General features: G+C 33.7%; 1 protein-coding gene across 2 annotated transcripts; it reads left to right on the top strand.

Moving 5' to 3' along the window:
* The first annotated feature begins 490 nt into the window (after positions 1-490).
* On the top strand, positions 491-19329 carry LOC149537971 (uncharacterized). Of its 2 annotated transcripts, XM_089802285.1 has the most exons (4): positions 491-602; positions 790-868; positions 2887-2961; positions 18959-19329. In XM_089802285.1, the coding sequence occupies exons 1-3, from the start codon at positions 494-496 to the stop codon at positions 2900-2902; spliced, it is 204 nt and encodes a 67-aa protein (XP_089658411.1). In that variant the 5' UTR covers positions 491-493; the 3' UTR covers positions 2903-2961; positions 18959-19329. The 2 variants fall into 2 exon arrangements, with proteins under 2 accessions (XP_089658411.1, XP_089658410.1); XM_089802284.1 differs by lacking the exons at positions 2887-2961; positions 18959-19329 and having other exon boundaries at positions 790-1153.
* The last annotated feature ends 1137 nt before the right edge of the window (positions 19330-20466 follow it).

The raw sequence follows: 20466 nt of genomic DNA, 5'->3' as shown, positions 1-20466 counted from the left end.
TATTAAACCGACAAACTTAAAACAGAAAGGTTCCGTTAGATTGCCACATCAACATCCAAATATTTGTTTTATTTTTAACAAAATCCAAATATTTTATGAGACTGATTTTTGAGAGCTCTTTTTTACAACGGCTATATTCGGTTATTTTGAAAATTCTAACGGCTATATTTGATTATTTTGAAAACTCGAATCGCTCTCACCCTGTTTCCTACAATTCCGAGGAGTCACCATGGCAAAGGCTCTGCTTCAGATCTTTAAATAACATCGCTACACGTCTTTGCTTGAATTCCATCTGTTTTTGTGAGAAAAGAAAATCATGATATTATGCTTTAAGATCAATGTAGGGCTGTAAAATCGTGATGTTGTGCTTTAAGATCGATGTAAGGGTGTAAAATTGCAGGTGCTCAGATCTATTGATGCCCATTTATGAGTGTGAACTCTGAGAAAGCAATGCAAAAATATATGATCATATCATGGTTGGAGGGGGTTCAGCATGGGAGGAGATGAGAAACTGGTGAATAATTCATTTACATGGCATTCGAGAAGTGGGTGTTGTTCCATAAAATGGGTTTATAATCCATGTCAAGGTCAAGCATGTACAGGTATGTCTGCAAGGGTTGTTAAATTCTTTTTTTGCTTTGATTTTGCAGTATTTCGATGGGGTTTTAAAGTGTAAGAGGAGTATGTAACGATTCAGAGTAGGTTGGAGGGTTTCTAGGTTTACTTAGAGATGATTTATTATTCATATTGAATCGATTGGTTTACTTCATATTATTCTATTTCCGACAGCTGCTGAGATTGCAGAGGCTATGCTGTGCCCAAGGTACCTGCTGGTAATACTCCATATGTCAAGGCCAAACATCTACAGGTATGCATGCTTGTTTTTTTTTGTGGGTTTCATTTCTTTAGAAGTTTGTAAGAGAGGGTTTTTCTTTTCCTTTGATTTTGCAGTGCTCTGGTTGGATTTTTTGTCTTATAAGAATGGGTGCATCTTTTTCTTTTGTGATTTGTGATACACATTTAGACTTGTTGCAGATGTTATCTTGAGCTTTGAGATAGAAATAACTCTGCTCTGGAATTTTGTGTACCTTAACTTCTTTTTTCAATCTTATATGAATAAATAGCCATATGCAATGAATCTTTTCTGAAAGAATATGACTCTGATCTGATCTACCTGATAAACCCAAATTTGTAATCGGAATGCAATTCTCATAGTACTTTTTTGAGTTGTCTTGTGGCCTTCATCTCCATTTTATCTCATAGTACTTTTTTTTCAGTTTATGGTATGTTTTGGTTGGAAATCTCTCCTTTCTGAGGTATACCATCACTTCATCTGTTATCACAATATCTATGTCTTTTGGTTTTCTATGCTTCTTGTTTGCATTCATCATTCATTTTCTCCAAGTGGGTTCACATTGCTTCCTCATCCATTCTGCCTTCGTGCCCCTGTTTTCTTCCTTACCAATATCTCTTACTTTTGATATGTTCTTCCTACGTACGATTTATGGGATTCAATCCAGAGTCTCTAATCTGATAAGTGAAGATCAAAGAATCCTTGCACCTCTGAAGATCATGACCTGCAATGATTTGATTATCTCAATTTTGCCAGATTTTTTGATCCACCCCTGTAAAACTTGATATTTAAGAACAACTTTTCCCGAATTTTTGCTTTATGTTTGTGACTATCCTGTCCGAACAAATCCTTTTCCAACCATACAATTTCAAAAGGGACCAAAGTCTGACTTACGTCTGTATGCAGCACCATGTATAAAAGATCTCGTCTCAATTAATCATTTTTATGTTTCATTTCCTTAATTATTTATGTGTTTACTTGTGCTACAAGCTCAGGAAATAAATTCAGTTGCCATATTATGGTCTCTTTCCAGCCTTAAATATTATGCTAGAATAAGCTACAATTTAACATTAATATTTCTTCATATGGCTATCAGATCACACTTTTCCTTTTTCAAAACTAAAAACTAAATATTCTATGAGATCCTACAGGCAATGATTTTGGGACATAACATGATTATATTTTCATAGGATGGGATATAAAACTATTTTCAGTGCACTAGTTATCTATCCACTTATGAGATACAGTAATAAACATAACATAAGAGTAGATATAATTCTCTAAAGTTAGTGAATGTTTCGTCTGTATCAAAAGAAAAAAATGCAGCATATGCACCATTAAATACCCATTAAACAAGAAAAAAATGCAGCATATGCACCATTATATACCATTATATTTCATTATGTAGCCACAGATTCAAAAAATAGGTAAAAGATGGCAGTAGGCATATAAAATCCCACACCAAAAAAATTATATTCTTGTCTGGTCACACTCATTGTCTTCTTGATAGAATAGCTAAAAGCCCACCTTGATTCTTGTCTGGTCAAAAAAAATTATTTCTAATAGCCGCGGCTTAGATCTATTGCTCTCTTTGGGCCTAGAAATCGCCCCTTCTATCATTTGCCAAACTAAAAATTTCCTTAAAATGCATATGTTTGTATATAACTAGCATGCATTTTCACAAAAGTACAGCTCTGAATTAAGGCGAAAGATTTATCAATTAATAAAGAATTTTAGACATTTTGATTTTAAACTGGATATTGATCAAGATTTGATTGTAGTATTGCCAGGATTAGATTATGAATTTTGTGGTTGAAGCATTTATTATCTTTCTGATTTTTCCATTAATGTCACTCCATAAAGTAAGTCCTTTTATATTTGTTATCACATATTTTGTGTTGTTTCTCTAAATTCAACGTATTTTTGTGTTGTTTCTCTAAATTCAACGTATTTTTTTTCATACGAGGATATATTTCAATAGGTGAAAAAGACTGACAATGCAATAGCTATGTCTTGGGCTGAAATTATTGCAGGAGAGCTAGTAGATAGTGTTCTAAAATACATGGCACATGAAGCCAATCAAGTCAATGAGGAACTGCTGCATGGAGGTAGGTAATCCATTATAGATCTTTTATTAATTTGCTCTTTTCCCTTGTTTACTTTTAAGTCAATCATACTTAAAGTGATTGCATTTTATTATTTTGAATAAAAAAATTCTATTTTCTTTAAAAATGTATCAATGATTTGTCTCTTTTCATATTCAAATATAATAGATTCAGTTCTATTTATTTATAAATTTATAAGGTAAATGATATTTTCATAAATTATATCATTATTATTCACTTGTTACAAATTTTGAAATATATATTTGATATTTGTTTCATACATAAAAGTTTCTCTCTATTTCCTTCTAGATTGCAAATAGTTCAAAAGGATTATGGTACTTCATAATCATTTCTTAAAAACTAATGCAAAAAAGTGCAAAAATAACATTTATCTTTTATAAAGCTTGAAAACATATTTCCATTGAGTTCTCCCTAACATATTTTATAGAATGCTTGTTACCTAATTCATGCTTATTATGTCCTCATAAGTTAGTTATAATCTAAAGTTGGTAGACTAATTTGTTTTAACTAGTTTATGAAACTTTCTTTAAAAATTGCATGGTTATGCTCATGCAATAGTGAGTCGATAGGACCATATTATTATTGTGTTGAATTATAAAATACAGTTCATCAAGAATGTGTGTTCAAGAGCAAATGAGAACAACGTATGTCTATTAGAGGAAATGATGAGAACAATCTATGTAAATATAATTAAGTAACTCATTCAAATTTGTGTCATTGTTCTTACTTGTATTCAATAAATGAATACAAGTAAAAATTTAGCTAAGAGACATAATTACATAAATGATGAGTAACTTATTGTCAAGACAGGAAAGGCAAATTAAATTCTCATGAGTTAGGTAGATTCCAAGACAGGCAAGGACATGGGTTCTAATGCCTTGAGGAAAATAATTCGAAGAAGGGTGAGGACATGGATTCGAATACACTAATGAAAGAGTCCAAGATGGGTAAGAACATGATTCCAAAGCCTTGAGGAAAGAGTCCACGATGGGTATGAACATCCTATGACAATGACAATGAAATTTCTATCCTCTAAGAGGTCATGAAAGAAGAAAAAAGATTTAAATCCAACATGCTAAATTGAAATGATCCATAAAGAGACATTGAAACTATGAAGATAAATCATATCATATCAACAAAACAATGCCTAGGATTATTTGGTAACTCACCAACTTCAAGATTACGAAATCTATCAATCATTTGTCATTGTATGTCATTTAATCATCACACTCATAGATTAGTATATAGCATCCTGTGATAATGAAATTTCTATCATCTAAGAGGTCATGTAAGAAGAAAATAGATTAAGTCCACTATGCTAAATTGAAATGATCCATAAAGAGACATTGAAACTATGAAGATCAATCATATCATAACAACTAAACTATGCCTAGGATTACTTGGTCAACTCACTAACTTCTAACATTATGAAATCTATCAATCATTTTTCATTGTATGTCATTTAATCATCAAACATAATAAAATGATCACTCATTATGCTCCATCAATCATTTGTCATTGTATGTCATTTATTCATCAAACATAATAAAGTGATCACTCATTATGCTCCATCAATCATCTTATGTTACCCAATTTAATTAGCAAATAAATAATCAAAGTGACTTCACTTATAACATTCAATCTACTTAATCTTTCAACTCTTGCTTATTATTAAATTTAAATCAAATAAATTAAAAAAGTTGTGTAATATAAAGTTTGTTGCTATCAAACCCATCAAATGAAATTTGTAATTGCTTGAGGACAATCAATTTTGAGAGGGTAGGACTATGATATCCCCCTAATAAAGAAATTAAAATTAAAATTGATATCTATAGTCAATTAATAGAATAAATTAGATTATATAATTAATTTTTTTAATAAACATCAAATAGATAAAATTATAACTCATTAAATAACTCTAAACTAGATTACAATAGATGAATAATACATTAACAAAATATTAATTTATATAGGTGTTAAGAAGTGAAATATATTTACACCTTTGTTAATATATAATACATATTCAAGTATTTATTACATATAATTTTATACATACCTTTTTGATGGGTCATGAACCCCTTGGGATATGTATATATTCCTTATTTTTGAATTAAAAAGCAGCCTAACAAGGGGGTTGGCCCTTACAATAGACAAAATAGACAACTACCAGCAAAAAATCAGCAGTAAAAAATACCCCCTAATGCATATAATCCCAAAAACATCACCCAAAAAGATCAAAATAAGAGTTTTAGCAAGCATCAAACTACTATAAAAACATAAATTATAAAAGTATTTAAACAAAGGCATAACCACCTTAAAACTAACATAGTTCTTGAACTAACAAACTAAAAACATAGAAAACGAGGAAACAACCCTAATTAGGCTTCTTCTCATCCTTCCCTTTGAGGAGGATGTTAGCCCAGTCCTCAGCCAAGAAGTCGAACAATATTTTGGCATCTTCGTTGGTCAAATCTCCTTCCTAGTTGTCCTTCAGCAGGTGCAAAGTAGTAGCCACAGCATGAGTCACCTTGATTGTTTGGCCAAAAGTCTCATTCTTTCCTTTGGGGCATACACTCTCTCCCTTAGCTCTTTGCCAGCCAATTTTTGAGCCTCTTCAATGTCCTCCTATTTTCCACATTAATTATCATCCACTAAATCCTTAGTGACTTCCCACAAAACTAGGGGTTAGAGATAACATTGTCTTTTGTTAAAACCTTAGCAGGTGAGGACATTGTCATGGGGGAGGGCACTCTTTCCATCATGTCAGGGAATTGGTCTCACATGAGGTCCATGCATCCCAGCACAATGGAAGCCGAAACATGAGCCGTCTCTTTCCCACCTTTAGTCCCATCTCCTAAGCCAAACATTAAGGAGTCTAAAACCTCCACCTCCTCCTCCATATTTGCCCCTCCAAAGCTCAAATTCGTCTATTTTAATCTTTGTTTAGGGTGGGACATCTCCTCTGAATTAGAATCCTCCTCCTGCAAGGCCCTAGACCTCAACTTCCTTTTAGCATTGGACTTAGCAATTCTCTCAGACCTCCTCCTACCTCCTCTCCCCTTGTCCTCTGAATCCTCCTACTCTTTCTCCTAACCTATCTTCTTCCTCTCCATAGGAGACCCACTATGTGAAGGATGGGGGTTAGGGGCTCTAGGTCCAATTATTTTAAGTGGGATTTAGTGGGAGCGAGGGTTAGGGTGAGCTGGGATGTCAACCTCGATAATCTTGGGGGGTAATAGAGCTAGGTGGAATTGATATAGGCAGAACATCAACCCTTGATGGAGAATAGTATAATTAACCCCCTTCCTCATTTTATCCTTAACATCAGCAACCGTATCAACCAAATTGTGTAATAGAAAAAATGGAATAGAAATATGATCACGATGCCAGAAATGGTTCAAAAGAGGGAAGTGATAATATTAGCAAACACCATACCTCCCTTGAAGCATTAAATACTTCATCAGCACCATGCAGACTTCATTCCACAACTTTGAAAGCTTCTTCCTCATAAACGCTCCCCTGTCAAAAATGGGTTTGTTGCCCTCCAAGAAAAATTGATTTAGGCTTGCCTCATCAGCAACCCTCGTCACCTTCTACCACTTCTTCCCCTTCACTGCAAGGCTTGTAGCCAAAGAGATAATTTTCTCTAAAATATGGAATGAATCCCATTACCAGTAACCTTTCTATCCTCCCAAGAATTAACAAATTACAGAGAACAACTTTCATCATATCCGTTCAGCGCCTCCATGAACAAGATCAACCCTCCCTCTTTAAGCATATACCCAACTAGTGATTTGTAAGCACTATCCTCAACCATCAAAGGCTTAATGCACAGAAGATCACCACCCATCTCAGCAACTTTCACCAAAAAACTCTCCTTAAAAAACCAGAGGCAATTACTAACAATGTAGTCACACTTAAGTGAAAAAAATGGTGGCCTTAAGTATTCATAAAAGGCCTTTATTGTTATGAATAGTTTGTTAGAGTAATTATTTGTTTGCACTTATTAATTAAATCACTTTGATTTAATTAATTAATTTGCCTATTACTCTAGTTTTCTTAAGCTATCTTGTAGGTGCATATAATTAATATTTTATTAATTATATTGTGCAATCTAGCTTTTTAGTTTAGGGTTTCTATCTCACCTTTATAAGGATGAGCATTGTACTTTCTTCATTATCTCTTATGCATTTTTCATTTGAGAGTAACTTTTCTTCTATCTCCATTTTTTAGCAAACCCTTGCCTCTTCTCGTCTTTTTCTTCTGTGACAGGTTTTTGCATGCAGGGATTCGAAGGCTTTGTGGATTTGATTGGCTTATTTGCTCAAATCCTACATGGTATCAAAGCCAGATCTGCTGTAGCTTGTTCGATGTTTCAAGAAAAAGGGAGAACAAGGGTTTGGCAGATCAGATCTGGTGTTTTTTCGGGCTTTTTCTGAGAAAATAGGGGGGTCACTAATTTTCAGAGCAGTTTGAGGCCAAACAGACCTCACGGATGGATTCAGAAGGCGTCAAAACCCCCGTTTTGATATAAAATTTCTCCGATTTGGACAACGTTGATCTGGGGGGCAAATTTTTTTGCCGTACAGGGCCGTACGGCCTCCTGCACACGGATCGAGGCAGAAAAATTATAAAAATCGCAAAAAAATTCAATTGCGGCATTTTTTGGCTGCGACGGTTAATTAACCGTAGCGGAGCCGCTAGCGGTCACCGCTGATGGCCACCGCTAGCGGTTACCACTGGCAGTCCGCCAGCGGCCCGCAGCGGCTCCGCCAGCGGCTCTGCCCAGCAGCGGCCCTCCACCCTCCCACTGCCCGGTCGCCGCTCCGCCGGTGGTGGTGATTTTTTTTTTTTTTTTAAATTATTTTTAAAAAATAATAATTTTTTCATGCATTTCAGAGGGCCTGGTGGTTTTTTCTCCGTAACTTGAGCATACGAACGTATTTTTTCGATCCGAAAAATGCACCGGAAATCTGGTTTCGAGACGGAGATATTAGTGTAGGCTTTTTTGATTTTTGATGTAGTTTGGTTACCTATTTTGGCAGTCAAAGCTGAATGTTCTGCTTTGCACTCCGGGAGGCGTATCTTGAGCATCCGATCTTCGATTTTGGACTTCTTTATATCGCTGGAAAGATCTTTCTGTGCTCTTTCCAGTGATGCTAGTTGTTGTTCCAGATTCTATTCCAGGCACATCTTATTCAGTCTTTTGCGTTTTAGCATTCTGGTGGATATCCTGTTTATTTCAGGTCCGGGGATCGATTTTGTTGCTTCAGTTGCTTCGTTTTGGGCTCTACCTTCTGTTGTTTTAGCCTTTGTCTTTTCTGATCATTATTGATATTCATTGTAAGCATTTTTATGCAACGCACTGAGATAAAGTGCCACTCTTGCGTTTCGGGATCCTTTTCATCATTGTGATTTGTTGTACTCGCACTATTTTATAAAGTGCCATGGGGGGATAGTTGTTTGCCGCTTATAGGCCCTCTTTCTCTTTTTTTTTCTCATGTAGTTTCGATGACACGTGCCTTTATTGGTGTCTGTACCTCACTCTCGACGTGTCTGGTTCCTATGTTGTAGGAGATTTTTTGGCCCACCTTTTCAGCTGCCTGTCACCTCACCTACCTTAAGGGGAGGTTATATTGTTGTTCTATGCTTATTTGGTTGATGGTTCGTTGGTGTGAGCTATGTATTCAGTACTTGATCCTACATGCTAGGCGATTGCAGTGGCTGGCTACCTATGCATTTCGGTGAGATGGATCATCTACCATATAGACACGCTCGGTTCGTGCCTTCTATTTCCATGGAGGTTCTACAGATCAGCATTTTGACAGAGTTTTGTGGTTCTTCATGCTTCAATGATTCTCTTATGATCTCTTTGTTCCTTCTTCTGGAACATTCTTTGCTATCTATTTTTGGAGTAGGGTTTTTCCCATGTGGTTTTCTCTATTTCTCCTCTTTATAGAGATTTTGTTGTAATTGGGTACCTGATCAGGCCTTGTTGCTGGGACCCAATTCTACTTTCATATCTGTGCTAGGTTAGCTTACCTCCTAAGCTTCGCTTAAGGGGGGGTGTTAGAGTAATTATTTGTTTGCACTTATTAATTAAATCACTTTGATTTAATTAATTAATTTGCCTATTACTCTAGTTTTCTTAAGCTATCTTGTAGGTGCATATAAATAATATTTTATTAATTATATTGTGCAACCTAGCTTTTTAGATGAGCATTGTACTTTCTTCATTATCTCTTATGCATTTTTTCATTTGAGAGCAACTTTTCTTTTATCTCCATTTTTTAGCAAACCCTTGCCTCTTCTCATCTTTTTCTTCTATGACAAGTTTTTGCATGTAGGGATTCGAAGGCTTTGTGGATTTGATTGGCTTATTTGTTCAAATCCTACATAGTTGCATTCGCATCTTTGTTGAGTTGTCATGCATTAACTACCATTGCCCCAACTCTAATATTTTCCATCATTCCCAATAAACCCATACCTTTTAAAATTTGAACTTTTACTCAACACCAAGTACGAGGACATGTACAATAAAATTATTAAAAATGCACCCATATCATACTTCGACATCCTTTTCCATTTGAACCATGCAAAATAAGTATCACACATACTCCTTTCTTCATACCCTGCCATCTATCCATAATGATCCCTCCACTTTAGCCCACTCAACAACGAGTTGTCATTATTAATCAAAAAAACTCCCCAACTAATGTTAGTCATGGCTTAATGTCTTTGTTCACTAAGATTCTTACCAAGTTTGGTAGGACTCTAAATTCTCTCCAACATCGTAGGCCCTACATGTTTAGTCCTATCACCGTCATCCCATCTACCACCCCATTTCCCTCTTGAAAAATATGGTACAACTCAAATCTTTTCAAAATGATCAATAAATGTTTGATATCTTCTACAACCCTTTTGATTGCCCAACCTTCGTTCATGATGCCTTTCACAGTATCACTTATAATTATTGAGTCACCTTTTATCTCCACATTCTCCCATCCAACATTGATTACCATTTTTAGACCCCATAACAAAGTCATAGCTTTTGCAACATTATTCAAGACTTTCCCTAGGTGTCCAACATAGGCTAGAAGCATTTTTCCCTCATTGTCTCTTACTATTCCCCCTCCAGTCGATCCCTCCTTCCTCCCAACTCTATCAAAATTAAGTTTAACCTAGTTCTCCCTAGAGGGTCTCCATCTTGTCCTTTTCCTAGCAAGTTACTTGGAATTATCTATCTTCAAAAATTGTTCTTCAAGGTTTCAATTACTAGTAATCCTTTGTTCCATCTGATTGGGGAGAATCACCAATTTCTTTCACTTGTTGCTCTTCATATTTTCCACCAGAAGCTTGTATATAATATATGTAACAATCCCCTTACTTCTCTCTTCATTTTTGAAAGCTCTCTTGTTTCTCTCCTTCTAAATACCCCAGCAAACATGGGGTGGATTACTTTCTGCATTTGGATAAGGAGGGGGTGGGTAAATGTGCATTGCCAACTCTTAGCAAATTGGGCAATCCCATTAGTAAACACCAAAACCATATCCAACTTATGTAACAGCCTACCCCATATGTTAATAGCATAGTTACATTCCAAGAATAGATGAAGAATATTCTCTTCCACTCTCTTAATTTAAACTTGAACCCATAAAAATTTCACCACACATCCATCTCAAACATTCAATGGGTAAAATGAAATAACATGTAAAGCATATACATCTAAATCACGTAAACACATAAGAAATCATACACATATGACACCAAATATGATTACCCAAAAATGCTCCAAGTGAGAAGGTAAAATTGGGGTGGCAACGACACCCACAAATCTTCACTACTGCAGTAATAAAGTGTATCCAATGAAGGTTACAATATTTTGACCTTGAAAAATGATCTACCCTGTTAAAGGCTTACAAAGATTGTTAGGTCTCATCTTGTTAGAGGATTTAAACACCCTATTAGAAGTGTGCCTTGCTAAAGGAATTTAACTTACAACTAAGTAAGCACCTTGTTAGAGGACTTCATACAGCTTGTTAGGATGACATTGTTAAGAGATTTTGACTAAAATCGCCTATTAGAATGTCTCAGCTTTGATCATGTGGTTAGCACTTGATTGCTTGATAAAAAATCACCTCTAAACAATTTCTTCTTGATCTTTCTCGATCAGATGTTTCTTTGATGTATCCTTTTCCTTTCCTCTATTATGCTCTAATTGATTCTGCAATGATGTTTCACTTCATAACTTCTAAGCCACCATGAATGTTATGTTTGCACATGTAAACTTCTCTCTTCGCTTCTTCAATTCCTTACACACACACTAGAGAGTTTAGGGTTTGTCCTCCTTAAGAAGACTCAGTGACTTAGGGTTAGGTATGAATCTACAACTAAGATTCATTCATTTTTCCAATTAAACCTTCCCTTTTTCTGATTGGTTCCATGTAATTGCATAGGGAATCCAACTAGAGATTTGTCCTTATGTCTGAAAGATCAAAATTCAATCTTAAATAGGCTCAAAAATAGTTTACATGATTGTTTGTGCCTTTACAAACAAATATGCAAAACTATCTTACTTGACATTTAAAGTCTCTAATGCTTGGCATACACAAATCACTCCACTATGACTTAGCACTTGTATTGCTCGGCATCCACTATATACTCCGCTCCTATGTCACTCGACATAGACTATCTGCTTGGCACTTGAGTGACTTGACACATGAGTGGCTCAACACTCACTATGACTCGGCATGGTCTAATATATACATGTTGTGCTCGGCATATACTACTAGTTCGACATGAACTAAGTAAATAACTTAAGTGTGTTGACACTCATTTGTCAAAACCAATCTGAGATCAACAATCGTATCATGTATGGACTCTTTTCTAAATCCACATTAAATGCAACTAAAGGATTTTGCAACTTCTAGGTTAACTAACTTAACACTCATCAAGATGTTTTTGTGAAGTGGTACCTAGGTGAAAGCACCTACCTTTGGAAAGATAGTGTCATGCGAACAAAATGAAAATCCCCTTAATGTTCTTTATCTTACTATGGATGTTATGGAGTAATATCCTTGTTTGGGATGGTATATTTATCTTCTTTTCACAAGCATAGATTAATTGATCTAATTCTAGAGAAAAGAAGTTGGTTCTTTTTTTATTTTATTTTCTCTAGAAATATCCTAAATTGATCTTTTTAGACTTAAGGAATGGGTAATGATGAGAAATCCCTCCATTTGACACATAAATGAGCATCTAAAAATACTATCTAGATATAATCCTTAAATATTTGCTCCAATCCCATTGCAAGATCATTGTATCCTAATGAAGATTTAGATCATTATGTAAGGGTGGATTTTTAATCCACGAGTCTTCCAAAAAAGAACTTTGTCTCCAACTTTCACAATCCAAGACAAGAAAGGAATGAAATTCCACATAGTGAAGTCTTTTCAGGGGTTAAGAATAGAAAAGGGTCTCTTAGGATGGCTCTCATCTAAGTACTTGGGTTTGATGATTTGAGCCCATAAAGGGGTGATATTTTCATAGACACTTCAAGCTAATTTGGCTCCAAAACTTAGGTTCCTCTCTTTTAAGCATACATCATTTGTGTCACCTTCTATTTTAGATTTTCATATACCATCCCAAGATATTAAGGAAATTTTCTTCTTATCATCTAAAGAAAGTATTTCACTTATTTTTTGATAGTTTGAATAACTCCTCTCTGGGCATGAAGGACCGACATCACATAATTGAGAGTTCCACTAAGAACTGATTTAGTTAACAAGATCCTTCCCACTAGTGATAATCATTGTGCTTTCTATGAATATATCCTATATTTAATGGATGTTACAATGGTATTCCAATCAAGGATATTTTTTAAGATTCTTGAAATAAAGGGATTCCCAAATCTTTCAAGAGTTAAACTTACAATCTTTAGTATTGAAAAAAAATATTTTTGACTTTTGGACACTAAGCTTATGCCTAGATGTTGAACAATACTCTTCTAAAGTATTTCACTTATTTTTTGATAGTTTGAATAACTCCTCTCTGGGCATGAAGGACCGACATCACATAATTGAGAGTTCCACTAAGAACTGATTTAGTTAACAAGATCCTCCCCACTAGTGATAATCATTGTGCTTTCTATGAATATATCCTATATTTAATGGATGTTACAATGGTATTCCAATCAAGGATATTTTTTAAGATTCTTGAAATAAAGGGATTCCCAAATCTTTCAAGAGTTAAACTTACAATCTTTAGTATTGAAAAAAAATATTTTTGACTTTTGGACACTAAGCTTATGCCTAGATGTTGAACAATACTCTTCTAAAATCATCTTACTAATTTTAGCTTATATTTCAATAGCCTATCCAAACAAAAATAAATCATTTACAAATAAATTGTGTCTAAAGTGTAGGTTTGAGTTTGGAATTGACACCCCTTTTCATAGACATATTGAGTGTTTGAAAAATAAGTCTACTAAGGTCTTCTACTAATACTATTGAAGAGAAATGGTTACAAGGGATCTCTATGACTAAATTAAAGTTGAGATGATGAGGAAAACCCATATGGAATGCCATATTGAGAATTTTGCTCTTGAGATGCATGAACTAATCTATTTGCACTACTTACTATAGAAACCCAATCTTAATGAGAAAGCCTCAACTAACTCTACTATATGCCTTCATCATGTCTAACTTGAATACTATTTTCACTGTCAATATGTACCGAGTGGAGAACTTCATGGAGAACTAAAGCACCATTTATTATCTCTCTACTCAATGCAAAACTCCCTTGATAGATTAAATAACAAAAGGAACAATGAAAGCTAATTTGATGGAAATTACATTCATATAAATATTTTATAAAAGCCTCAGACCATGATTTTTTAAGGAATGACAAAAAGCTTTGATCACTAAACCATATTCATATGGAGCCTCAGACCATAATTTTTTAAAGAATGACAAAAAGCTTTGATCATTAAATCATATTCATCCTATTTTTAAAGTATGATCTATGTCTAAAGGCTAACAAATTTGAAGGAATGATATGCTCAAAAGAAAAATGATCCAAACTTATGACTAGAAAGATTATAGAACTACAACAACTCTTTTCAAACATCCATTGAGAATTTAAGAAAATCTATCTAATCCCCAATGTGCATAAATTATTTCCTTCTATTTGTTTAGATGATCTTCTCATTTAAAGGAATATAATCAAATAAAAAATTCTTATTTATGAATTATTTGAAATCTCGTATTATTTTTTAGGGCATAGAGATACCTCAAATGTCCCTTTTCAAACACCCATTGAGAATTTTAGAAAACCTACCTAATCTCTAGAATGCATTAATCCTTTCTTTTTATTTGTTTAGATGATTTTCCCTTTCAAAGGAATATAATCAAATAAATAATTCTTGTCTGCAAATTCTTTGAAATCTTGTATTACCTTTGAGTGTACAAAGATGCTTTATATATTTACAAACACTTATATATATTTATAAATATTGATATCTAAAATTACCTATCTACAAACTTCTATAAATATTTATAAATAAGTATAAATATTTATAAATAAATGCAACAACAACTTGAGGCTTTGGTTTGACCAAAAAATCTCTAGCATAGTGACCAAACTTGTCACATCTAAAACATTGAACTTTAGACATATCCCTTTTCTTTATTTTGAATTTAGGAGCTAAATCTGAACCTTTTTTTCTAAGCTTTTAAAACTATCTTTCTTCCATCTTCCTTTTGAATTGTAAGAAACAAGAACGTGATCATCCTCATGAGTATTTTTGTCAGAATGACCTCTAGCTTCAAGTCAACATTCTTCCTAAATGCAAGATCATCTCTTCCACAAATTCTTTGAATGGATTATTACCAAGAGTTTTCAAGACCATTCATAGCAAGTATAACTGAATCTTTGTCATAGTTTCTCCAATGACACCTAGTTGATCTTTGATTTCTACAATTTTCATAAAATATGTAACCAAAAATTCTCATTTACTCATCTTAATATGCAAAAGTTGTCTCCTCAATGCTAGTGCTCTACTGGTATTATTGAATTCATATAGATCTTTCAAATTCTAAAATATCTCCCTACATGAGCCTAAATAAGAGATAACCAGAACTAAACGATCCTTCACAGAATCAATCAGAATTTTCTTGGCCATAGTCTTGTTCTTCTTCCATTTTTCCTTATCATCATTATTAGTTAGTTCCTCCATATCAACATTCACAAAGTCAAGAAGACTATTCTCTTCAAGAATAATCAAGATTCTGAATTTCTATGGAGAGAAATTAGAGGAATTGTCTAACATATCTTCCACCTTTAGCCCATTCACCATTGTAGCTTGCTAGAAAGAATCAAATAAAGAAGACCACTGCTCTTAATTGAATTCTAATTTTGGTTCAAAGAATCTCAAAACTTGCTCTAATACCATGTCAAATATGGAACCAGAATCATTGTAGCAACACTAACTAACAAAATAGATACAAGAGACACATGAAATTATCTTGGGAAAACCCTTTTAGTTGAAGGGAAAAACCCATCCACACAACAATGTTGAAAATTGAACTAGAATCACATAGCAGCAAAGTACATAGAAAAATCAGAATTGCATATGAACAAAAGTCACATGTATTTATCCTAGGAAAACCCTTCCTCTTGAAGTAAAAAACCTAGCCACACAACAAAGATAGTTCCTTTATTAATTTCTCAAAATAAGTACAACTTGTATAACTTTATATGTTCAATTTCACTTACAACTCCAATGGTTTATGATACAAGAAGCTCCAATATATAAATTGGAAACTTTAATTAATCAAATACAATGTATTATAGTTGCCCACTATGATTAGATAAGATTAGTTACCCACTATAATAGATGCCCACTAAGTCTTATCTTTATAGTTGTCCCTTATGATAGTTGCTCACTATCATAGATGCCCACTAAGTCCCATCTTCATAGCTACCTTATGGTAGTTGCACACTATCATAGATGCCCACTATAGGCTTATCTTTATAGCTATCCATTATGATAGTTGCCCACTATATCATAATTGCCCATTATCATATTTGTCTACTACAATAGTTATCCTCATAGTTACCCATTATGATAGATGCCCACTATCATCATATGGCAGGTTTCATCTATAATAAGCATTCTACATTTGATGCTAAGATCTCTATCATAGTTGTAATTTCAACACTCCCTCTCAGCAAGAAAGAGATCTTCAAATAACTGCCTCAGAATGAATCCACTTAGCTACAAGTAGTCAAATCTAGTTCATAATCTCATAATCTCAATATGCATCATGTCATATAAAAGAATTCACCATAGCTACTCCTATAGGGTGAAGATAAAAGTACACATAAGTCAGTAATATTCATAACAAAATTTCATTCACCATAGCTACTCCTGGAGGGTGAAAATTTAAAGCGTGTATAATTTAACCAACAAGTGTTATTCATCATAGCTACTCTTAGATGAAACAACAAAATGCTTATGAAAGTGACTCATAGAATCACACACGTGTCTTTCACCATGGATGCTCCCAAAATGTGAAACAAACTCAACATCTCCCAAAGAAGAACATAATATCATGGCTAATTCAATCATACATACTATTCATCATTTTCTATCATCAAATTCATATTGCACAACTAGTTTAATCCATTTCTATGATAATCACCAAAACATGTGCATATCCATAATAACAAAAGTATCAAATCAACATGTTTAAACAACTTGGGTCAACAATCACTCGACCAAGTTCATGCAAGTCAAACATGTAGCATTATTACTAAATCATAATAGATATAACATATCATAGTTTGTGCAATTAAATGAGGAAAATATCTAATTATATCATCAACATCCTCCCATGTAGCACTAGCAAAAGAGAATTGGTCGCATTGGACCCTATACTACAATATCTCTCTGTTATGTATTGTGGTGGTACATTGATCAATGATGCAGAAAGGCTCCACTAGTATCACTCCCATATCTTGTACCTGTAAAGCATGCCAATCTAATATATGAGAAATATCTAGATGGTAGGGTTTTAGAAAAGACATATGAAACACATTATGAATTCAAGAAAGAGTGGGTTTATATGCAACAGGATTGATGACCTCCAAAACATTAAAAGCCTAGGTGCAAGCTTAGAAGCCTTGCCAAAAGATATGGAACTCTTGTGTGACCTCACATGTAGAAAAACTTTGTCCTCTACTTGAAACTGTCTAAAAGTATATTTCTTGACTCCATAGGTCTTTTGTCTATCTGCATCTTCCTTTAACCTTCCTCTAATGAGAGTCATATGTTCTACCATCTCCCTTAACAAATCAAGACCAATGATGATTCTATCCTCTACTCTATCCCAACTAATAGGAGTTTGACACTTTCTTTCATAAAGTGCCTCAAATGATGTCATCCTTAGAGATGCATGGCACAAGTTATTATAGGCAAACTCTACCAAGGGAAGATATTCCTCCCACTTGTATTGCAGATCCATGCAATACATATGAAGCAAGTCCTCAAGTACCTGGTTAACCCTTTCCATTTGTCCAGCTGTCTAAGGGTGATAAGTTGTACTGAAGTTCAAATGTGTACCCATTGAAGTATTTAAGGTCGTCCAAAACCTCGATGTCATTCTAGTGTCTTTGTTAGATATAATAGTCTCTAGTACACCATGTAATCTAAAAATCTCTTGAACAAACATCTTGGAATGAAGTGAGCTATTTTGGTTAGTTTGTCAACTATAGCCAAAATGACATCATGTATTCAAATTCAAATATTGGCAAAAGATGCCCAACCTTATTTTTTAACCAATTAGAAGCATATAAGTCATACTAAGTTTCCATTTAGACAAAATTAGAATGTTAAGTTTAGGATGAGTCTAGATGGCATTATAAGAGTCCTAGAGTGTTCTTTTAGTGAAATTAAGTTACCTGCATGTTAGTACCATATATTAGGGCCTTGTTAGCCTCTCAAAAAAATAAGGATTGGATCCACTGAGAAACTCCAATTAGGTTATGAAGTGCATCCAAAAGATTCTGATTAGGGTTTGGAGGTGGGTTAGATAGGGTATATGATCCTTTCTAGACACCTGAACTTCCCACTCTATCTCAACATTTGTCAAAGAAGAGGCATTTTATCAGTCATTTTTTAAATTATTATTATTATTATTTTTAACTATTATTATTATCTTAGAAATATTTAAATTGAATAATAATAACCTACATCAAGTTAAAGTCTTTTTTTTTAAATAATTTTTTTAAAAACTTTTTAAATTATTTCTTAAATATCTAAATCAACTAGAAACGACTCACATCCTACGAAACTACTATATTTTTTTATTTTTTTATCAAAGTATAAGGATTAAAAGAAAATTCAACATAGTCAAGGGTTAAAGAAAATTTTGACATAATACATTCAAATACGCACAAAAGAGGAATGTGGTTGGAGTGGGGTTTGAACACTTGACCTCTTACACCTTAAGGTTTTGACCTACTCCCTCTAACCAACTTTCCATCTTTCACTTCTTGTATTAAAAGTACACAAATCTTTCATAAGGGGTCTCCTTCCAATTTTGGGTCAAAGAGTCAACCTATGAGTTTATTTAAAATTGTTATTTGAGTTATTTCTCCAACCCTAATCCTAATTCAAATTTAGAGATTGGGTAGAATACAAAACTTGTACGTATTCTCCCTATTTTGGGGTTGTTCTTCACTTTTCTTCCTTGAGGTTTCAAAGCTTCATGGACTTGTTTGTTCTTTTCTTTTCATTTCCTTTCGTGCATTTTCTTGTACAAGTTGTAGATCAAGCTTTCATAGAAAGCAATGGTGTATATAGGTTTCCATAGTTTATTTCTTAGCCATGTGATAGCTATGAAGTGATGGTTGACATAATTTATAGAGTTCGTTGAGCAGCCCTTTGAGAATGATGACAATATTGCTGCTATTGTAGGGAGGCTGATGTGTGGTATTTGCTAGTAGATCTACATGTAACAATGTGAGAAAATAGGTCTACAACGATACTTGCAAGGAGGATGTGATGCATGAAGGGTGTGGAGGTCTAAATGCCACAGTGTCTGCCATGAGAGTAGTGGTGGTTGGGAAGTGTTTTTGATCCTATGATCCAACTCCAAATTTCCTTATTGTTTTTTTTGTGTGTATGGCTCAAAAAGATAAATCCTCTTTGTGTTTTGTGGCTACAATCTAAGACACAATATAGAGGACTTTACACTGCAAATTTATCTCTACATTTTGCTTGCATGTTTCTTGAGAAAATACAAGACTTTGCTAAAGATCAACATGGTATGGTTTGATTTTGTTTGATATTTTCCCATTAGTCTAAGGATGTTTCTTGTACCTATGTACTTTTAGAATTATGTAGCACATTTTATTTTTATGATAGCTTGACTAATGATCTTACATTTTGATTTTCCTTTGAGAAGTTTTTGTTAACTTTTAAATATGAGTTCAAATCTAATCTATACTAAAAATTTATCTTTCCTACTTCACTATAAAGAATTATGACAGCAAGTATGTATAGTATTAGCAAAAAAATTTAAGTTCAACATTTTGGAATAAGATATACAAGACTTTTATTTAAACATCAAGCATTTAATTTCATATCTATGTAAAAACCTAACAACAAAGGTGTAGGATTTTGAGGTAAGTTGTATAACAATAACCTATTTTTATTAGGTATAACTTTCTTGAATAATACAACAAAATTTTTTTAAAAAATTAGATTTACAACTAAAAATGAAAGATTTACAAATATACAACGTTCTCTCTACTATATAGCCAAGGAGTGCATACTCTCTACTATATAACCAATAGATTTAAATTTTGTTTTTCTTTCCTCAATTCAAGAGAAAAACATTATGAGCCTAGGTCCTAGTATTAGAAACTTGGCATTATTTAAATCACATTATTTTGACAATTATTTATGTGATATTAGAGCAGGTTTCATTAAAAAAATTGGTACAAAATGTGTTTATCTTTAGTGTAGAAAAGAAACTAACAATTTATCATATTTCTATATGTTTACTTTCTGAGTTGAAAATTGTATTTTACAACACCTTCGAATTGGAATGTTAAATCTATTAGTAATGTTGGAAGAAATTAGAGGAATGAATTAAAGCATTTTCATTCCTAGCTACAAACCCATAAGTTAGAAAATTAAACAGATTAGTAAAATGCTTAAAATCTACACGAAAAAAATGCATGGGAAGAATTTCCATTAGAGACCTACATGGCTCTGTCTTTTGTATGGGAAATAAATTATATTCCTGTCAAGAAAGTTACAAAGAATTATCAATTATTTCCTTAAAAACTACTCATTTAGGTGGAAGTGGAGATTCTAGTTGTATTTCCACTACCAACCCCACTTATACGCAAATCACCATCATGCACCAGTATACCATCTACACCTAGCAATGAGTACTGCACTAACCATTTCGTACG

Source organism: Cupressus sempervirens, chromosome 9, assembly GCF_028749045.1.
Source record: "Cupressus sempervirens isolate cs-2001-9-10 chromosome 9, ASM2874904v1, whole genome shotgun sequence".
Taxonomy (NCBI): Eukaryota; Viridiplantae; Streptophyta; class Pinopsida; order Cupressales; family Cupressaceae; genus Cupressus; species Cupressus sempervirens.
This window is presented reverse-complemented; position numbering and strand designations above follow the sequence as displayed.

Bases quoted from the DNA above. Each gene is read 5' to 3' on its own strand.
- LOC149537971 (XM_089802284.1), top strand. From the start codon at position 494: ATGGGAGGAGATGAGAAACTGGTGAATAATTCATTTACATGGCATTCG. The intron at 603-789 runs GTATGTCTGCAA...TATTTCCGACAG, and splicing joins TCAAGGTCAAGCATGTACAG to CTGCTGAGATTGCAGAGGCT.